A 20,764-nucleotide genomic window follows, 5' to 3' on the forward strand; every position below is an offset into this window, starting at 1 on the left:
CTTGGATAAATTGAATAAAATCACGTCTTTAGTTATAAGGAGAGATCTATAATTCTTTGCTCTCTTCAATCATTCATACAGAAAGCACCACCACCACCAGTACCAAAAAAGCTCTATCTTTGTTTTCTAATAGAGATGAAGATGACATCAATGATGTGACATCCATGGCAGGGGTCAGCCTTAATGAAGAACATGCCTGCATCTTAGCAGCAAACTCCGAATTGGTTGGCACACTTGTTCAGTCATGTACAGATGAACCATTTCTTCTCATTGGAGCTCTACAAAAGAGAATTTTAGACATTGGTAAGTGCAAACTTATGATTATTGACCTAATGGGACTGTCTGTTCCATGGAAAATGTTATCAAAGAGAGAGCTTTCATTGGTCTTCCTGGAACTCTGAGGCTTACATAAAGCTCTGGAAATAATTAAGATGTCATAGGTGTTATAGAAAGAAGTATTTTAAAAAGTATTAACATAACTTCAATCATATAATGTGTGGTTTCTGGTTTAGATAATAGAAGTTAATATTTTATATTTCTTAATTGGAGAATAGATGTATATATTTTTATATGAATATATGCATATGATATACTATTTTTTTCTGTCCAGTTTCTTCCTTGGTTGGCCTTTAGATGTGTATGTTTACAAATGCACACTTAGGTTACAAGTTTGTGTTTATGAAATAAATAAATAGCTAACAAGATTAAGTCCTCTTTTTTTTTTTTTTTTTTTTATCTCAACCCTGAAATTCAAACCCAACCTTGGCTTAGAAGAATATTAGGGTTCTCTCTAGGTCCAGGAGTAGTTGTTAGGTGTCTGCAGTGTATGAAAGGAATTGAAAGAGAACATACCAGTTTTATTCTGGAGCCAAACAGCTTTTTGTTGTCGTTTAATACCAAACTCGCAATAATGTAAAAGACTACAATCTCCCTAAATTAACTGAAAAAAGAGACAGTTGGGAGAGATATTATTGTGTGAGTTATCGTATTCCTTGTGTCCTGACCCTGGGTCTTATTTGAGACCAGCTTTCCTCCTTCACCCTGTCAAATTTGGGAGCCAGTACTAGTGACCTTTGAAGATATTTGACTATGAACTTTTACATTTTATATTGAAGGACTAACACAAAAATGTGAAGACTTCTGATTTTAGTTACGTCCATGATATATTTAAGGACTACACAGCGCATTACTATTACATATTTTAAGTTTACTTTATAAAATAGTAAATAAAGAAATGTTTGAGCTCCTACTATGTGCTATATAAATTACTACTTTTTTTTAATCTTTAAGTTGGGCATATATTATCTTTCTTTGATCATGAAAAAACTAGAATTTACAAGTAATCCAAAAGGATGGGAATTCAGAAGAGCTAATTTTAAAGTGTTTATTTGCTATTGGCTTGTGTTTTGTTTGACTTTTCTCCCCCACCCCTCTTTCCTCTCTCTCTCATTCTCTCTTTTTTGTTTTCTGCTTTGCATATGTATTTTGTACGGTACAGGAGCTAGTTCCTTAATTTTGGAGCTACATTAAGTTCAAAATTAATTGGAGTTAATTAATTAAGCTTAGGCACTATACCTTCCTGTGACAGCTTGGGAAATTTCCTGGTATTTGAACTCCTTGTAGCCTTATAATTATATGGTGCTTAGGTAGAGTAGAAGTAAATACTTCTAAAAACATACAATGGAGGAAAGACAGCAGCCTCTTCAATAAATGGTGCTGGGAGAATTGGATAGCCACGTGCAAAAGAATGAAACTGAACTGCTATCTGTCACCATGTACCAAAATTAATTCAAAATGTTTCAAAGACTTAAGCATAAGACCTGACACAATAAACTGCATAGAAGAAAACATAGGTACTAAACTTAGGGACCTTGGGTTAAAAGAGCATTTTATGAATTTGACTGCAAAAGCAATGGAAGTAAAAGCTAAAATAAACGAATGGGACTATATGAAATTTAAAAGCTTCTGCACAGCAAAAGAAACCATCAACAAAATAAAGAGGCAACCAACTGAATGGGAGAAGGTTTTTGCAAACAGTGCCTCCGATAAGGGGTTAATATCCAAAATATACAAGGAACTCGTGCAACTCAACAACAAAAAAACAAACAACCCAATTGAAAAATGGGCAGAGGACCTGAAGAGACATTTCTCCAAAGAGGACATACAAATGGCAAATAGACATATGTAAAAATGCTCAACATCACTAATCATCAGAGAAATGCAAATAAAAACCACAATGAGATATCACCTCAGCCCAGTCAGAATGGCTATCATCAACAAGACAAATAGTAACAAGTGTTGGAGAGGCTGTGGATAAAAAGGAACCCTCATACATTGTTGGTGGGAATGCAGACTGGTGCAGCCATTATGGAAGGCAGTGTGGAGGTTCCTCAAAAAATTACGAATAGAATTGCCATATGACCCAGCAATCCGTCTCCTGGGTATCTACCCCAAAAATCTGAAAACATTTATCCATAAAGACACGTGTGCTCCAATGTTCACTGCAGCTTTGTTAACGGTGGCCAAGACATTGAAACAACCAAAATGTCCTTCAATAGATGACTGGATAAAGAAGTTGTGGTCTATATACACAATGGAATACTATTCGGCGGTAAGAAAAGATGATATAGGAACGTTTGTGACAACATGGATGGATCTTGAGAGTATAATGCTAAGCGAAATAAGTCAGACAGAAAAAGCAGAGAAACATATGATTTCACTGATATGTGGCATATAAACCAAAAACAACAAAAGAACAAGACAAACAAATGAGAAACAAAAACTCATAGACACAGACTATAGTTTAGTGGTTACCAGAGGGTAAGGGGGTGGGAGATGAAGATAAGGAGGATCAAATATATGGTAATGGAAGGAGAACTGACTCTGGGTGGTGAACACACAATGGGATCTATAGATGATGTAATACAGAATTGTACACCTGAAATCTATGTAATTTTACTAACAATTGTCACCCCAATAAATTTTAAAAAAATACTAAATATAAAAAAAAGAAGTAAATACTTAATTTTTTCAATTCCCTGCCTCCCTTAAATTTTATTTCTAGCATTATTTAAACCTTGGTTATATGATAGGAAAATTTTTAGCATTGACAGAGCAATTTTGATCATTTAGGACAGGGACCGGCAAATTTTTTTCCATGAAGGGCCAGATAGTAGTAAATATTTGCCTCTTTGTGGGCCATGTGGTCTGTGTCACAGCCACACAACTTGGCTGTTACTTTGCAAAAGCAGCCGTACACTGTAAGTGCATAGATGAGATTGTGTTCCCATCAAATGTTATACCCTAAAAGAGACATTTAGTTTGTAACCTCTGCTTCCAAGGAGAATTCTAGGGACGACTATTTGTATTTTCAGTTCTTAATGAGGAAGCATAAAATTGTCATTTAATATGATGGGAAATTGCAAAACTTCTTACTTCTGAATTACCGACCCTTTAAAAAAAGAAAAAACAGAATGGAGTTATGTATTTTTAGAAATGTTTTCTATTTATAGTAAAATATTATCTTTATAGAACAGGTCAGAACCAAGACAATTTCTTAATAATAGGAATTATAAATTTACCCAAAGAATCTTTTTAGAAGATTTTTCTACTTGAATATCTTAGGAGAGTAAACATGCCATGTTCTCCCTTTTTTGCTAATTACCTAAATTAAATTACACAGACATTCTGTAAAATCACAGAACAAGCTTGCAAGCACCAGTTGTATCTCCTTAATCAGTTATGTTGACTTTGTTGAAGCGGGTGTTTTATTTAAAAGTGGGGATTTTTCCCTGTTGGAGAAAAGCATCCGAAGAGCTGGTTTGGGAAACAAGGGTTTTTTAAATACTTGAATATGCTAATCACCATTTGAATTTCCCAGCCCCCACTAGCCAGATTGGCACATTGTTAGTTTCTCAGACAGAAATTTTGTACAACTGGTTTTGTATACTGACAAGACATGTTTTAAAGTAAGCAACCAAAGGCGTCAGGTTGTGTTTTCCTGGTTGTGACACCTAAAAAGGTGTAACGTTTGTACTACCCCCTAGATACTCAATTCAATATATTCTTAGCAATGGCTAAGAAAAAGTAAAATAAAGCAAAAAGTTAAAAAAAAAAAGTGGGAATTTTTTCTTAGAGTATTTAACTTTGTAACTCTGTCATTTTTTTTTATATTAAATTTATTGGGGTGACAATGGTTAGTAAAGTTACACAGTTTTCAGGTGTACAATTCTGTAACACATCATCTATATATTACGTTGTGTGTTCACCACCCGGAATCAGTTCTCTTTCCGTCACCATATGTTTGATCCCTTTTACCCTCATCTACCATCCCCCTCCCTCCTTACCCTCTGGTAACCACTAAACTATTGTCTATGTCTATGAGTTTTTGTCTCTTTATTTGTTTGTCTTCTTCCTTTGTTGCTTTCAGTTTTATATCCCACATACTAGTGAAATCATACGGTTCTTGACTTTTTCTGTGTGATTTACTTCGCTTAGCATAATAATCGCAAGATCCATCCATGTTGTCGCAAATAGCACTATTTCATCTTTTCTTATGGCAGAATAGTATTGCATAGTGTATATATACCACAACTTCTTCATCCATTCATCTTTCGAAGGGCACTTCAGTTGTTTGCATGTCTTGGCCACCGTAAATAAAGCCGCAATGAACGTTGGAGCATATATATCAAACTAAAAAGCTTCTGCACAGCAAAAGAAACCATCGACAAAATAAAGAGGCATCTAACCGAATGGAAAAAGATATTTGCAAACAACGCCTCTGATAAGGGGCTAATATCCAAAATATATAAGGAACTCATACAACTCAACAACAAAAAACAAACAATCCAATTAAAAAGTGGGCAGAGGCCCTGAATAGACATTTCTCCAAAGAGGTTATACAGATGGCCAATAGACATATGAAAAGATGCTCAACATCACTAATCATCAGAGAAATGCAAAAAAAAACCCACAGATATCACCTCACATGGATCAGAATGGCCATCATCAACAAGACAAATAATAACAAGTGGTGGAGAGACTCGAATGAGCAATGCAGACTGGTGCAGCCACTATGGAAGGCAGTGTGGAGGTTCCTCAAAAAGTTAAGAATAGAATTACCATATGACCCAGCAATCCCTCTCCTGGTTATATACCCCAAAAATCTGAGAACATTTATCCCTAAAGATATATGTGTTCTGATTTTCGCTTTGTCATGTTTTATTACTGGGTTAGTGAAGATACTAGAACATTTCATTATTCACTAAGCTTTGGAATTGTTTGCAAATCCTAGCCTTGTTTATTTCTAGTATTTAAAAAAATACGGTCTTTTATATAGGATGAGTTATCTATTTTATAAATACATATGAAATTATTTTCAAAGTTTCCCTCCAAAACACTCAGTATTTGTAAATGTTCATTTTCTTTAAGCATGAAATGGCATGTCATTCCCTATCTACCCTATTTTTAGTTGTAATTTTAATTATTGGGTTGTTTTAAAACTTTTACTGCCCCTTATGTAGAAGACCCTCACTATTTGTTTATGCTAATGGTTTTAGTAAAGTAGATTTGACTTTGTAGTGTGTTTTCCCCTCTTGAATCTAAAATTGGTGATAAGTTCAGTTTTGCTAGAAAATAATGGACTCCATTTTGAAGGTTTGGCGTAAGAGAAACTGGATAATTTTGTCTTCTTCCTGTCTGGTTTACTATAGCCTGCATTTTGAATTAAAATTTAACTTTTATTATGGAATAATATCAAAGGATGTATTTCAGATTTTTTAGCTTTTAATTAAAGTTTATTTTTGCTATACTCATTCACGCTTTGATTAGTATATAAGAGTATATTTCAGATGGAGTCCAAAATCAGTGATATTTTTTAAATTCCTGTGTATTTGCATATATTAAAAAGAAACACAATAGCACTATCAAAAGCTCATTTAAATTAGAGTACCTAATTGCCTATATCTTTAGATTTAGGTCTCTGTTGATACAGGTGGTTTCACTGAGCTGGAGAATTACTATTTAAATTGTGATAAGGTTGATTTATAAATGAACTTTTGCCTTTGGGTATGTGGTCCAAATTGTTTTCCTGAAAGTTTCTTCCTAGTTAGCAAAAGGAAGACTAGAAGTTTGGTTTATTTATGGAAAGAGATATAGTGGAAGAAAAGTTATCCAGGCTTTGAACCCATTTCAACTTGTAATTTCATTACCAGGTCAATTTATCACAATGAGTTAGAGCAAAATAAGTATGATTGGTAATGGACAAAAGGAATACAGGGATGTCTTGTAGACAAGGCATTAACAGAAACTCATAATCTGAATCCATTGAAATAAATGTCATAAATTGTTAACAGTGTCAAATAGGACAAAATGTAATTTTCTATTTTTTTAATTACTAAAATTAACAGACTATGGCACTGATTTCTGCAGTTACCATTTTTCTCCCTGAATGCTAGCCTTGATTTGTGTTCTTATTAACTTTGTCCTATAAATGACCTTGCAAGGAGAATGATTCTAGAGGCTAAGTGAAACAATGTCTATATTTTCTGAGGCTTCAGGCTAGGTTTTATTAATATAATGTCTTAAGATCTTTGAAGTTGTGACTTTACCAGGAAAATCATAATCTGCAAACCTTTATTCATAATGGGTATGACTTCCAGGGGGAACCGAATACCTGCTGTGCTAATTATTTCAATTATCAGCCTCCACTAAAACACGTAATGGATTTTCTCTGCTTCCACAGGTAAAAAGCATGACATTACGGAACTTAACTCTGATGCTGTGAACTTGATCTCCCATGCAACACAGGAGCGATTACGAGGCCTTCTAGAAAAACTGACAACAATTGCTCAGCATCGAATGACAACTTACAAGGTAAAGGAAATCATTAAAGAAGTACAGACTCCTCTCTCCTCTTATTATGTTCAAGGTAGTTTTCTCAATATAGATTTATATTTAAGTATATTTTTAAAGAAAATGATTGAGAGACATATTTCACGTTGGTAGAAAAATCAGTCTCATTCCTAATTTGCCTTATTTAGATACGCTTACATGACAAATAAAATAGAGCTTAAAATGGTATCCAAAGCTTCTGTGTCAGTGTAGATTGAAATATACATCTGTTCTGCCTGAGGCTTCTCCTCAAGCTTTTTATTGGGAAGCAGGTTATGTTAGAATGGAATACTGGATAGTTTTGTTCTCTTCAGTGATCTTTTCTGCTAGTGTTCCTGTCCATTTTAGAAAGTTAAATGATTACATTGAGTGCTAATACTGGTGCTACTTATTATCGTTATTGGCTGCTTTTATAAAAAATTGAATGTAAGAATACCCTAGTGGTGTGAACCAAATCACTTGCCATTATCAAGATGAAAGCATTTGATTTATTTGAATTATGGTTTTGGTGGAGAGTGAATTTATTGGGTGATGAGGGATGAAAAAGGAAAGCGATAACCTTTTCCCCTGATACCAAAAAATGTTCATAGCTAGATTTTTACAACACAGTATGTTGGTAACCTTATGAGGTTTTTAGCTTGCAAGAATGGTCATTGTCATGATGTCCTAGCCATAGCGTAAAAGGAATCCAGGGCAGTATCAGCTACTATACCACTGGTAAGTTCCCTGGAGGAATCATTCTATTTTCTCTCTTTTCTGCTTCATTTAGAATTTTGGAAGGGCTGTTTATAGTTGCTGAAGTCTTCACTTATGTAAATCTTTGTGAGAATTTCCTGGACTGACTTAAAAATATGTGATCATCAGGAGAAAAGGTTGTAAAAAAGAAAAACAAAAAACCCAGTATCAGTTTTTCTTTGTGTGTGTTTCTAGAATTTGTCCATTCTAGGTTATCTAATTTGTTGGCATGTAATTGTTCATAGTATTATAATCCTTTTTATTTCCTTCTGTAAGGTTAGTAGTAATGATCCCACTTTCATTTTTGATATTAGTTCCTTAAAGTATAAAGTAATTTACTGATTTGAGACCTTCCTTTTTAAATATGGGCATTTACTGCTATAAATTTCCCTCTGAGCACTGCTTTCACTGCATTCTGTAAGTTTCGATACCCTGTGTTTTTGTTTTCATTCATCAGTATTTTCAGTTACTCTTGAGATTTGTTTGATCCATTGGTTGTGGGAGAGTATGTTGTTTAATTTCCACGTTTGTGAAATTTCCAGTTTTCCTTCTATTGTTGATTTCTAGCTTCATTTTATTGCCATCAGAGAAGAGTCTTTGTATGAGTCAGTCATTTTAAGTTTATTGAGGCTTGTTTTGTGACCTTACAGTCTGTCTTGGAGAATGTTCTTTGTGCACTTGGGAAGAATGTATTCTGCTGTTGCTAGGTGGAGTGTTCATATGTGTCTGTTATATCCAGTTGGTTTATAGTGTTAAGTTCTCTATTTTCTTACTGATCTTCTGTCGAGGTATTCTATCCAGTATCGAAAGTTGAATATTGAAGACTTCAGCTATTATTGTAGAACTATCTATTTCCCTTCTCAGTTCTGTCAAAACTAAAGTTTAGTTTGCTTCATATATTTGGGGGCTCTGTTGTCTGGTGTGTATATCTTCTTGTTATATCTTTTTGATGAATTGGCCTTTTTGTCAATATATAATGGTCTTGTTTATCTTTTAACTGTTTTTGACTTACGGTCTATCTTGCGTGATATTAATATAGTCACCTTTGCTGTCTTTTGATTCTTTTTTGCATGAAATATCTTTCACCATTTTTTTCACTTCCAACCTATTTACGTGTACTTTAATCTCTTATAAACAGCAGATAGTTGGATCGTGTTTTTTATTCTGCCAGTCTCTACCTTTTGATTGGGGAGTTTAATCTGTTTATCTTTAAAGTAATTACTGATAAGGAAGAACTGCTATTTCACTGTTTTCTGTATGCCGTATAGCTTTTTTTGTCCTTCATTTCCTCTTTTTCTGGCTTTTTTGTTTGTTTCATTGAGTTGTTCTTGTTGAGTTGTTCTTGTTCTTGTATACTGTTTTGATTCTCTTCTCATTCACTTTTGTATATATTTTTTAGATGTTTTCTTAATTGTTACCTAGGGATTACATTAACATGCTAAATTTGTAATAATTTAATTTGAATTGGTAATGGTTTACATTCAATTTGGGGGTATGGAGAAATTAGCCTCCCCTTTTGGCTCTTTACTGTAACTTTTAAAAGACTCTTATAATTTTTCAAACCTGGATTCTCCCCAATTCCCGCCTCAATTACCGTGATATTTCAGAGATACGTTGGGCACTTTCGTTTAAGATGGGCAGTTTCTATACAAAATGTAGCATGTACAATTTAGTATAGAGTAGAATTTTTCCAGGTAGTGTTTACTATTCTGAGTGCTATCCAGAGCTCTATTATGTACAGCCTTCAGATGGAATTTCATCTGTTTGTATGTCAATTATATGTTCCAAGAATTTAGTTCCCCTATGCAAAATAGATAGTATCTACCTCACCTGGAACCTCCCTCAATAACTTAGTTTAACGCTAACACTTCCTTAACCTGTCTTAAACACTGCCTATCCTGATTGATTTTTTCCTCTTCCCACCTTTCCCTACACTCATTCCTTAATACAGTTAATGTCACTGTCTGAATTTGTACATACAAAAATGCAACTATGTTATCATCCTTCTTTAAACAAATAATACTCATTTAATTATATTTGAATCTATTTCAAAAGTATACTTATTTTGTAGACTTTGACTGTAACAATCTTTGTATCACAGATTTAGCCCTGTCTTTGTATTTCAGTTCATCACTGATGGAATTTATTTTTATCTATATACAGTGTGGGAAATTTTGCTCCATGAATTTCACAAAAGCTAGCTACGTTTAATAAAAGCAAAATCCCACCATCTTTTTCCATTTGATATTCATCTACTTTTTTTTTTTCGGGGGAGCTATATATTAGCGTTGAGTTTTATAATCGCTACTAAAGATATCCATCTATTTTTGATCATCTTTCACCTGGTTAGGTATAGTTCTCTCATTAATCACAGTCCATAGCCTAAGATTTCAGTAAAGAAGTAGAAAGTGACACGTGAGGTACAAAGCTTTTGATCTTTCTGCCAGGTGTTTTCCCACCAAATATATATTATAGTCTTCTGAATGTCAGTGGCTGTGGACAAGCTTCAGTGTTTTCCAGTTAAAAAAGGCTATAGTGCTTTCTTTACATGGGATTCACTTGATGTTGTTATCATTTAGTCTAAGTCCTTATATTTTCATTGTTAAACCACCATCCTCTAGTGCATGAAGACTTCAGTTAGGCCAGCTGGGTAGACAGGAAGGAACTTGATAAGGTTGCGATTACTGTTGTTTAAATAAGGTTGGGGACTCAGTAGGAAGGAATAGGTGAGGCACTCATTTGTTTAGTTTCTGGAAGAGCAAACGAAGAATGCATTCATTAAGCCAGATGCGAGTTGGGAGAGGGAGAGAAGGAATCTTCGCATGGGAATGAGATTAGGTTAAAGTTTAGAAAGTCTGTGCCCCTTTTTAATTTAGTGTTTGTTGTCTTTTTAAAATTAAATCCTGTCAGTAAGCTATCTGCAGTATATCTGAATACAAAAAATGGTAAAGATGAGATATTTAAGAAACCTCTGTTTATTATGTTTATACCTCTATGGTTGGCCTATTATGTAGTTCATATTCTATTCTGTATTATTTAACTTTAAAAGCATTTGAGAATTCTTTTTATATTACATATGAAGTAAAACAACTAGCACTAATACATCCTTGTTCATTATACTATGTAATACTCTTTTGATCTAGTTAAATACAAACAATAAAAATTTAATTTAAAAAGAATCTTGGGCATATTGAAATCTCTGAGTCCCAGTTAATTGAATCAGCCATAAGCATGAGATAAAGATGGGAGTGGAATTGTACCCATGATTTCCAAGCCAGGCACTGACTGTTGAACTGAATGTTTTAGAACATTCCAATTTTCAATTACACAGTTTCCCTCAGTCCCTCTACTTATAGCTGAGATGTCCGAATTACTGAGATGAGTAGATGGCAGGATGTCTTAAATGCTGATTGGGAAGACTGCGCACTATCACCCCTCCCCCACAAGCATACGCACATGTATATGTTAGAGAGGAGAGCGGTGGTTGTATCAGATAAAGAAAATAAAAAAATATTTCGATTGGAAAGCCATGTCTTATACTCTAGGAGATTAAATGGAACAATGTAAATTTTATCATTTTTATGGAACAACTAAGACAAATAATGACACTTCTGTTATGGATGGCTCTCATTTATAAATTGTATACTTAATTTCTTTGTCGTTTTCTACCAAGTTCATAGTTTAAGGGAATCCTCAAAACAGTTTAGGATGTTAATTTGCCATTAATCTTATGTTGTTATTTTGATAGAAGTTATATTCACTTGACAAGATAGACCAACAATAGAAACAAGGGTGATAACTTTCATATTTGGTATATTTTTCTGTGAGGTGATTTTTTTCTTGTTTTTCATCTTTCTCAGGCCTAAGATTTAATTAATCATGTTAAGGTCTGCTCAGATGGACAGTAATTTAGCTCAAAAGATTTAGATTATAGGTAAATGCTACACTGTCATGCGTTCAACTTCCTATTGTTAGGATCTGCTTGGCTTAATCCCCTCTACCCCCAATGATGCTTACTGGGAAAGCTCTTTGAAATTTAAATGCTTAATCACCTCTCAAATTTTAAGGATGATTAAAGTTATTTTTTTCTTAAGTTTGTGTAACAGCAATAAAAATATTACCTCTTGAAAATTTAGCTCCCTGTGTACGTTGGTGTTGCTGCCTTAAGCTGATTTATAGCAATACCTAATGTAGAATGTGTTGCTTGGGCTCATCATAAGGCTTTCTTCTCTTTTTTTTCCAGACAAGTGAAAATTACATCCTGTCTAGTGATACCAGGTCACAGCTCAAATTTCTTGAAAAGCTGGATCAATTGGAGAAGCAAAGAAAGGATTTAGAAGAAAGAGAAATGTTGCTTAAGGCAGCCAAGGTAAGGTCCTACCTGATTTATGAGTGAGCATGACCATGCAAGGTCAGAATTGGCTTTATCATTGGTTGACTGTCTTTGGATTTCTCTGAAGGATTCCTTAAAATTACTAATAAAATCTCTCACTGGGATGGTATGGTACAGTGGCTTTCAGTTAATTTAGTTTAATGAGACATAATCTTTTGTCTCCTCATTCTCAATATCTGTGTGCCTAGTAGCATCATACTTACCAATTCCAAGTAAAAATCCTTTGTAAAATTTTCACAGTGTTTTTAGGGATATGATTTGATAAGTGCCAAGTCGTAGTTGAGAGAGGAAAATTTGGAGAGTGGACAGGCAGTGTATGGGTAAATATAAGAGTAATTAGGATTATATGGAACAAAATATAGGATGCCAGAAATGAGTTAGAGAGTAAAAGAGAGAACAGGTGAGGATATTATTTATTTATTTCCTTTCTCCCTTATTTAAACATTTTCCTGGACTCTTAGTGGCTGATGGAGTGAAAGCTAAGTCTATTACAGTTTGTATTTTTGTTGCTCCACATTTCTTTGTAGGCCTAGGGACTTTGCACATAGTCATAAAGGTTGGGCACTAGTCTTATTTTGTGTTCTAAACACCTTAGTTTTATTTCTAGTGTTTTTGGCAGCCTCCCCTTTTAGAGTATTTGTTCCTAATCATAAACCAATCACTTTTTAGAAACTAACTTTGTTTTGAAATTGTATCCTAGCTAACAGAAAAATAGCCAGAACTATACAAAGAACTCTCATCTTCTTTTCCTAGATTCCTCATTTTTAACATTTTACTGCATTTGCTTCTACTCCACCCTTTCTACACACACATTCACACATACACACACACACACACACACAATCATTCATTCTCCTGTCTTTCAATTCAGAGATATTTTTGTATATTCATAAGGTTGTACAACTATCTCTAATTAGTTTTTTTCTGAACCTTTTGAAAGCAATCTTCAAATCATGTTCCATTACTCCTAAACATTCTAGTTTGTATTTACGAAAGCAAGGACATTCTGTGGTATAACCCTGCAAGTCAAGACGTGAACAATGTAACACTACCATCTAATCCACAGACCCCATTCAAATTTCATCAGTTGTCTCAGCTCTGTCTCTTTTTCCTTCATGGTCCATTTTCCCATTCAGGATATATGTTACATATAGTTGCCATCTCTTTTCAGATTCCTTCTGCATACTTTCTCAGTCTTTCTTTTTCTTTCATGTCTTTGACAGGTTTCAAGATCTGTAGGGTGACTCTCAATCTTGATTCAACTCATATTTCCTCATGACTTGACTTAGATCATGCATTCTTGGCAGGAACAGATAGAAATGATGCTACATTGTTCTCAGCTGATCATATCAAAAGGTTGTGTGGGTACCTACCAATTCTCTCCATTTTAAGTTTGCATTTTCCCCTTTGTAATCAATGAATTTTTCACAGGAAGGCATTCCAAGATAAACCTATATATCTCATTCTTCTTCACACCTCTATATATCAACTTGAGTTTCCATAGATGATATCTGCCTGAATCAGCCACCTCTATGATAGTTGTCAAATAGTGGTTCTTTATTGTCATCATCTCTCTACATTTATTAGCCCTCTACTATGAGGGAGAGCTTTCCTTTTTCTCTTATTCATTCATTCATGCATGCATTCATTTATATCAGTACGGGCTTATGGATTTTTATTTGATCCAACAGATTGTAATCCATTACTATTGTTATTTATTTTGATACTCAAATTGTTCCTGATTGGGAGAACCTTTCAGCAGGTACTTCTGTCCATTAGTCATATCTCTATCATTCAGTGAGCGTGTCTTTACTTCTGGCACAAGATATTCCAGGCCCAGCTTTTACTCTTCCTTCCCAGGCCTGGAAGCAGCCATTTCTGCAAGAAACCCTGTATCTTTTTAATTGAGGATGATATCCACAAACCAAGATTAGAGCATACAGTGTGTTCATTGCTAACGGGGCCGTCTCAATGGACAAATCTAGGAAATATATGTATGGTATGTATATGTGTATACATGTGTGTGTATCTACAGACATACATCTGTATTTCTTTGTGTGTATATATTATCAAACCATGAGTTTATATGGATACCTCCAACTGCAGTCAATATCTTAGGTTCTTTCTAGCCTTAACCTTTCCATGTTTATAAATACTTTTTCTATAGTCAGAAACTTGGCTCTCACTATCCTTGATATATTTACTTATGTTCTCAATCTACTTATTTGATCATTGTCACTAACCTCCCAAACAGCCATGCTGGTTGACTCCTCTGTCTGCTATTACTATTACCTCTGCCCTCATTTCATTGTCCATGTAATTGGTTGCCTTGCCCAATGGCCCTTGCCTTGGTGAGTCTCCCCAAACCCTCATCACCCTGCATTCCTAGCTACTGTTTCATACCTTCATGTGCCTCAATCTCCTGCAAGACTGTGGGGCACTACAGCCTTGTCACTGTGCAGCTTCCTAGGGTCCCACAGTCTGTCTTCATGCTGACACCTCCTGCAATGGAAAGGGCAGCTGGGAGAGGAAGATACGCTTTCTTGAGCCCTCAAGTGTTGTAAGAAAGTATAACGAAGTGGTGTATTGGTATTTTATTTCCAGTTATTGTGCTGTAAACAAGGTGACAAACTATTAAATATTTGTTTAGTTATTACTGGATATATTATACTTGCTCTGACTCCCACTTGGTTCTTCTTCCTCTACCAGACTTCTAAAAAATGGAATGTCCCAGGATTTACTCCTAGGCCTTCTTTATCTGCGTTCCCTCATAAATTTGTATTTCCCACTCAGTCTACATTTTGGTATTCTGGACTCATACAGCTAACTGCCTACTTGAAATTTCCATTCAGTTGGCCAACAGACACCTCAAATTTAATGTGTCCAAAAGAACTCCTGATTTTCCTCCCCACTCAAAATACCTTGACTAGGGGCCGGCCCGGTGGCTCAGGCGGTTAGAGTTCCATGCTCATAACTCCGAAGGCTGCTGGTTCAATTCCCACATGGGCCAGTGGGCTCTCAACCACAAGGTTGCCAGTTCAATTCCTCGAGTCCCGCAAGGGATGGTGGGCAGTGCCCCCTGCAACTAAGATTGAACATAGCACCTTGAGCTGAGCTGCCTCCCAGATGGCTCAGTTGGTTGGAGCGCATCCTCTCAACCACAAGGTTGACAGTTCGATTCCTCGACTCCTGCAAGGGATGGTGGGCTGTGCCCCTTGAAACTAAAATTGAACATGGCACTTTGAGCTGAGCTGCCGCTGAGCTCCCGGATGGCTCAGTTGGTTGGAGCGCATCCTCTCAACCACAAGGTTGCCGGTTCGACTCCCACAAGGGATGGTGGGCTGTGCCCCCTGCAACTAGCAACAGCAACTGGACCTAGAGCTGAGCTGCGCCCTCCACAACTAAGACTGAAAGGACAACTTGAAGCTGAACAGCAGCCTCCACAACTAAGATTGAAAGGACAACAACTTGACTTGGAAAAAAGTCCTGGAAGTACACACTGTTCCCCAATGAAGTCCTGTTCCCCTTCCCCAATAAAATCTTAAAAAAAAAAAAAATACCTTGACTTGAACCGGGTGAATAACACCGTTATTCACCTGGTTTAAGCAAAAAAAAACCTAGGAGTCCTCTTTAACGTCTTTTTCTCTCCTCAGTCAAGTTTCTTTATAGTTTTTCCAAAATGTATCCATCTTCTCTTCATCACTATTGTCACTGCTCTAGTCTAAGTTGTCTTTCACGTGGACTTTTATATAATGTCTTCTAACTGATCCCCTTTTTCTTCTACAACCATTTTTCATCCTATCTTCAGAATAATGTTTTCATAAAAGCCGTGTACATCTCTGTTGCTTAAAAGCCTTCAGTAGCTTCCCTTTGCATTAAAATAAAACCCAAACTTATTATTAAGTTTTTTAAGGCCTTACGTGACCTGGCACCCCCTCACTCTCTGAGCTCGCCTCATATCACTCCCTTCTTCACTCACTCTGCTCCAGTCCCACTGACTTTTCTTTGTGCCAAGCTTGTGCCTCCCACCCCCTTCAGATATTAGACAACTAATTAGGCATCTAAAACTGAACATTGAGTTTCCTTTCCCCAAATCTGCTCTGGTCTTCATCCACTCAGAAAGTTGGAATTATCCTCCCAGCTGCTTAGGACAGAATTCCAGGAGTCATCCTTGATTTCTCCTCTTTACTTCATACCCTACATTCAGTCCATCAGCTAACCTGCTTGGCTCTCCCTCTAACATATTTTTAATCTAACCAGTTATCTTATGGCCAATGACACTAGTTCAAGATGCCCTCTTCTTTTTCCCAGTCTTGTATTCACACAGTTGTTTTTGAACAGTGTCCTAATTGCTCTGTGTGCCTGTGCCTCCTGTCTCGGATCCCTACATGTACCCTCCACATAGCAGCCAGACTGGTCTTTCGAAAGTGTCATGTCAGTGGCATCTCACTCCTGTGCTCCAGACCCTCGGGTGCCTTGTTCTTACAACTAGACTTGAACCCCCACTCCTTATCACGGCCTACAAGGCAAGACCTGTGTTGAACCTTGTCTCCTTCAACTCTTCTCTATGCTCTAACCACACAGGCCTTTTCTCTTTCAAGTATGCCAAGCTTGTTTCCATTTTAAGTTTTGGCAGTTACTGTGCCTTCTGCTTGGAGTGCTCTTCCCCCAGATCTTTGCATGGCTGCCTCCTTCTTGACATTCAGATCTCTACTGAAATGTCACTGCTCACAGATGTCTTTCCTCCCGTCCTAGCTGAAGAAATGCCTCCCACTCCTTTCTTCCTATCACATTGTCCTATTTTATTTTCTTTATATCTCTTATCACTTTCAGTAATTTTTTTTATTTTTCCCCATCATAAATGTTTTACATATTATGTGTTTAATTTTTATAAAGTTATTTTAGTTTTCTTAAAATGTAAGTTACTTGAAAACAGGGATTTTGTCTTGTTATTTCATTTGTCTGTGTCCAAGGCCTAGAACAGTGGTACACAGAGTAGAATTTTTGCTTGATAATCAATGAATATTGGTTGAGTGACAAAGACTGGATACCCAATGTGTCCATTTTATAGTGAGCAAAAAATTATATATTAATACATACACATATGCACATATTTTTATATAAATGCATATATACAGTAGATTTTATGTATTTACGAGTATATAAAATACTCATTCTTTCCTAATATAGGTGGAATAAAAAATTACTAGTTTTGGGTATGATCTTAGGTAAGTATTTAGCTAAGGTGTTTAAAATTAGAAGGCACTCTTAAATATAAACAGTTTGTTTCTTGTATTTTTTTTTAACAAAAGTACTGATAAACCAGTAAAGCTATCAGGTAAACTTAGTGAAATAGGAAAATACTTTTAACTTTTATTTTGTTAGCTATCTTTAATTAGCTGGTATTGTACTGCATAGAACAAATATTTAGCTTTATAAGGTGTTAGCTTTGTTAGAATGAGAAGGATACACCTATCCCAAGCATGTTTTTCAGTGGACAAATGTTCATGGTGTCAGAAATAAAGTTCCTTACCCTTTGTTCCATCATATCATTACATATAGAAGGTAGCTCTCTTCTTAATAGCAATCCTGTAAGATTGTTCATTTTCAGAACGTTCAACTGAATCAGCATGGAAAGCGACATTCAGTAAACATTTATTGAACGTTTACTTGTGCATAGCATTCTGTTAAGTGCTGTAGAGGACCCAAACATGGGAAGACTCTCTAATGGAAACATTACAATGTATTTGCTACTTAAGTTTTTAAAATTATACTTTCGAAGGGAGAGAGATTTACTTCAAAGCTAGTCAGGTTCTTGATTTTAATAGTCTTTGAAATACCATATGCTTTTCCAAAATCGTTTCACCGGAAGATTAGCCAGTGTTGATTGTTTTTATTCATTTAAGCCAACAATTATCCTTCTTTTCTTTTTCTTCATCTGTACCAGTCATTTTTCAGTGTTTAGTGTCCAAACAAGAACAACGTCATGCCTCAACTGGGCCTGACTGACATTGTTAGCATCATTTTCAGTGTGAGCTTCCTCTGGGCTAGAACTGCAGCAGTCGCCCAGATGATGATGGGGTAGGGGTGGGAGGGGGGGTCGGGGAGGGAGTGCACCGGACTGGATTGAGGCGTTTTCCCCTGGAGCTAAGGTTTTCGATCACAAGAGAAAATTGTCATTTATTAAATATTTAACGCAACTGTGATGTTTAGATGCTAGTGATTTCTATTAAAATTTTCATTTCCTTTGATAGAGTCGTTCCAATAAAGAAGATCCAGAACAGCTGAGATTAAAGCAGAAAGCCAAAGAGGTAGGACTTTCCAGATACCATGTTTGTCTTTGTGTTTGAGGGAAGGCTGGCAGCTCTCTCCTGGCAATTAGGTCAGGGTTTATTTTGCTGTTGCATACCATTTGCAGAAGCCTTGGGGAAGGACAGGAACTGCTGAAGGCAAGGGCAGTACTTCAAATGAGGTCAATGAGTGATGTGCTCTCTTTTTAAAATTTATTTTCAAGGCTTAGGCCTGTCTAGAAATGGCTCTTTGTGAACTACAGCAGTGCACTTGGAGGAATATAATGTGGGATTAAAAAAAAAGAAAAAAAAGAAACTTCTGAGATTTAGCATCTGGGACTGTACAATAGGCTACATTTTTCCAGGGTAATTGTTCGTTTTGTAAATCTGATACTGCTTATAATTCTTTGGCTGGGAGGCGGTACTGGGATTTAGTTTCAAATGGAAAATGCCTCTGGCTTTTAATTTTCTGGGCCCAGCAGTTTTCTGTTCTGGAATGGAGCCCTTGTTTCACACAGTTCATGTTTAGCTGCAGGGGTTTTAGTTTATAGCTTAGACTGGTTAAGCTTTTACTCCCAGAGGCCTCTGCATAGCAACTGTAGAAATCAACAAATAAGTTCATTTATGTCTGCAGCCTCCTCTCACTAGCTGACTTTTTACATTTCCCAATATCCATTTCCTGACTTTTCTAGCCCCAGAGAAAAAAGCTCCACTAATTGGAGCTTATTTTAATTGAGCCTTAATATTGGATCTCACTGGAGTTGCCCCCAGAGCTGCTGAGAACAGAAGGAAATGAAAGTACCTAAGGTTGAAGATGTGGTGTGTGTGTGGGTGTGTGTGTGTGAAATTTTTCACTTGACCTACAGATTCTTTTCCCTGCTGAATAAATCATCAAGCCTGTTCACATTTCTGATTAAGGATCTGACAGCAGACAATAATAAAGACAATTGAGGTGTGAGACGTGTGATATGGAGCTGAAGAAATTGGTTTCTATAGTTACTTGACTGATTTCATGCAATTTTTAAGGATCTTTGTGCTAAATAAGAGTGACTTCCTGAGCAACCTTTTTTCTTAACTGTGCCTCTTGAACTATGAAATTTGTTGTTGCTTAACATTGCTGCACTCGGCTCCTAGGTGCCAGCAGCAGCTGGTTATTTATGAATGTTTTAAAGGCCCTTATTGTTTGGATTAATGTAGGAGCTGAGGCAAAACAAATGGAAATCTAGTAAGATTCTTACAGTCAGCATGGTGGTTTTTGTTGTTGTTTTTGTTTTTCTTTCACTAAAATGAAGGAAAATATGTGAACTCTGGATGGGGGGGTTTCTGGATTGGGATGAGGAGAACTGGAAAGGGAAAACATTAAAAAGAAATGAAACCAGAAACATTTTATTTCAACAGCAAAAATTTCTCATACTCATTTCTTTCCAGTGGAAAATTTATCTAAAAAATATCTACAAAATTAATATGAGAACTGGACCTATAGTCCTTTATAAGCAAGCCTGGCTTGAGGATAGATTATTTGGGGGTGGGCAACCTGTTATTGCCCTGAGTCATGGATAGCCCTCTTTGATTTAATTAAGGACTGAGAAGATGCTTATGCACTGTCTTCTAATTGAATCCCCTTTTTGGAAAATATAGATCACAAAGTTCACCCTTTTATCCTTAGAGATCTTATTCTGTCTGTTTCCCCTTCATAAATCTTCCTAAACAACTGGATCCTAATTTTTTTCTTCAGGTTTGTATCGGATGGGTTTGTTTGGTTTTTCTCTTAATACTGCGTTTATTCCCTGAGGAATGAACAGTGGACAGCATTTTTTTAAAAAAATTTGTAAGAGGAAATGTGAAAAAACAACACCTCTCTTAATAAGCACAGGTGGTACCAAACCTGTTTTTTCTCTCCATTGCACCTCCATTTAGTTATTTTTCAAAGCACAATTAAATGGACTCTATAATTTCTTTCCAAAATATTTTGAAAGTTTTCTAGTTGCTTCCTATCTTGAATCCTCTTGATTAAAAAACAAATCAAATACATTGGCACCATTCCAACAACAGAGGCAGGCTGTATTAGTTGTAAATGTTTGATAGAAGGAAAATATTGCCATTTTGTGTCATCCCCCTGCCCCTGGAGCTCTTAATAACTTTAATGTTCTAAGGGGCTGTAATTTAGAATCAAACACGCAGGCATACCATATTTTGTCTAGTTGAAAAAATCATTGCCCCCTATCTTACTATAGAGTTGAATTCTCTTGTATGGTAATTTATAACATTATCATTTGGGATATGCTAATTGTTATCAAGCTGATATAAAGTATAAAGCTTTAATTTGTGATTTTGTATAAAGATTTGGTTTGAGAGAGTGGTATTTGGCTATTTGGGAAGTTTTCTTTGTACAATTGTAAAAATTCGCACAGATTCCTTACAGTTGCTTGATTTAGAACTGCTTTGCATTCCTTTT

General features: G+C 35.9%; 1 protein-coding gene across 4 annotated transcripts in view; it reads left to right on the forward strand.

Moving 5' to 3' along the window:
• Window positions 1-20,764, forward strand: part of TAF4B (TATA-box binding protein associated factor 4b) — a 118,882-nt gene that overhangs the window by 56,776 nt on the left and 41,342 nt on the right. For 3 of the 4 annotated variants that reach the window (XM_019741280.3, XM_019741281.3, XM_019741282.3), the window contains 4 exons: window positions 134-303; window positions 6,743-6,873; window positions 11,870-11,995; window positions 18,274-18,330. In XM_019741280.3, coding sequence (XP_019596839.2) covers window positions 134-303; window positions 6,743-6,873; window positions 11,870-11,995; window positions 18,274-18,330 — 484 coding nt within the window. Of the gene's footprint in view, window positions 1-133; window positions 304-6,742; window positions 6,874-11,869; window positions 11,996-13,879; window positions 14,019-18,273; window positions 18,331-20,764 lie in introns of all 4 variants that reach the window. The other variant, XR_012498777.2, reaches the window with a different exon arrangement.

The sequence above is a fragment of the Rhinolophus sinicus genome, chromosome 4 (assembly GCF_057876585.1).
Source record: "Rhinolophus sinicus isolate RSI-liver-muscle chromosome 4, RSI-T2T, whole genome shotgun sequence".
Lineage (NCBI taxonomy): Eukaryota > Metazoa > Chordata > Mammalia > Chiroptera > Rhinolophidae > Rhinolophus > Rhinolophus sinicus.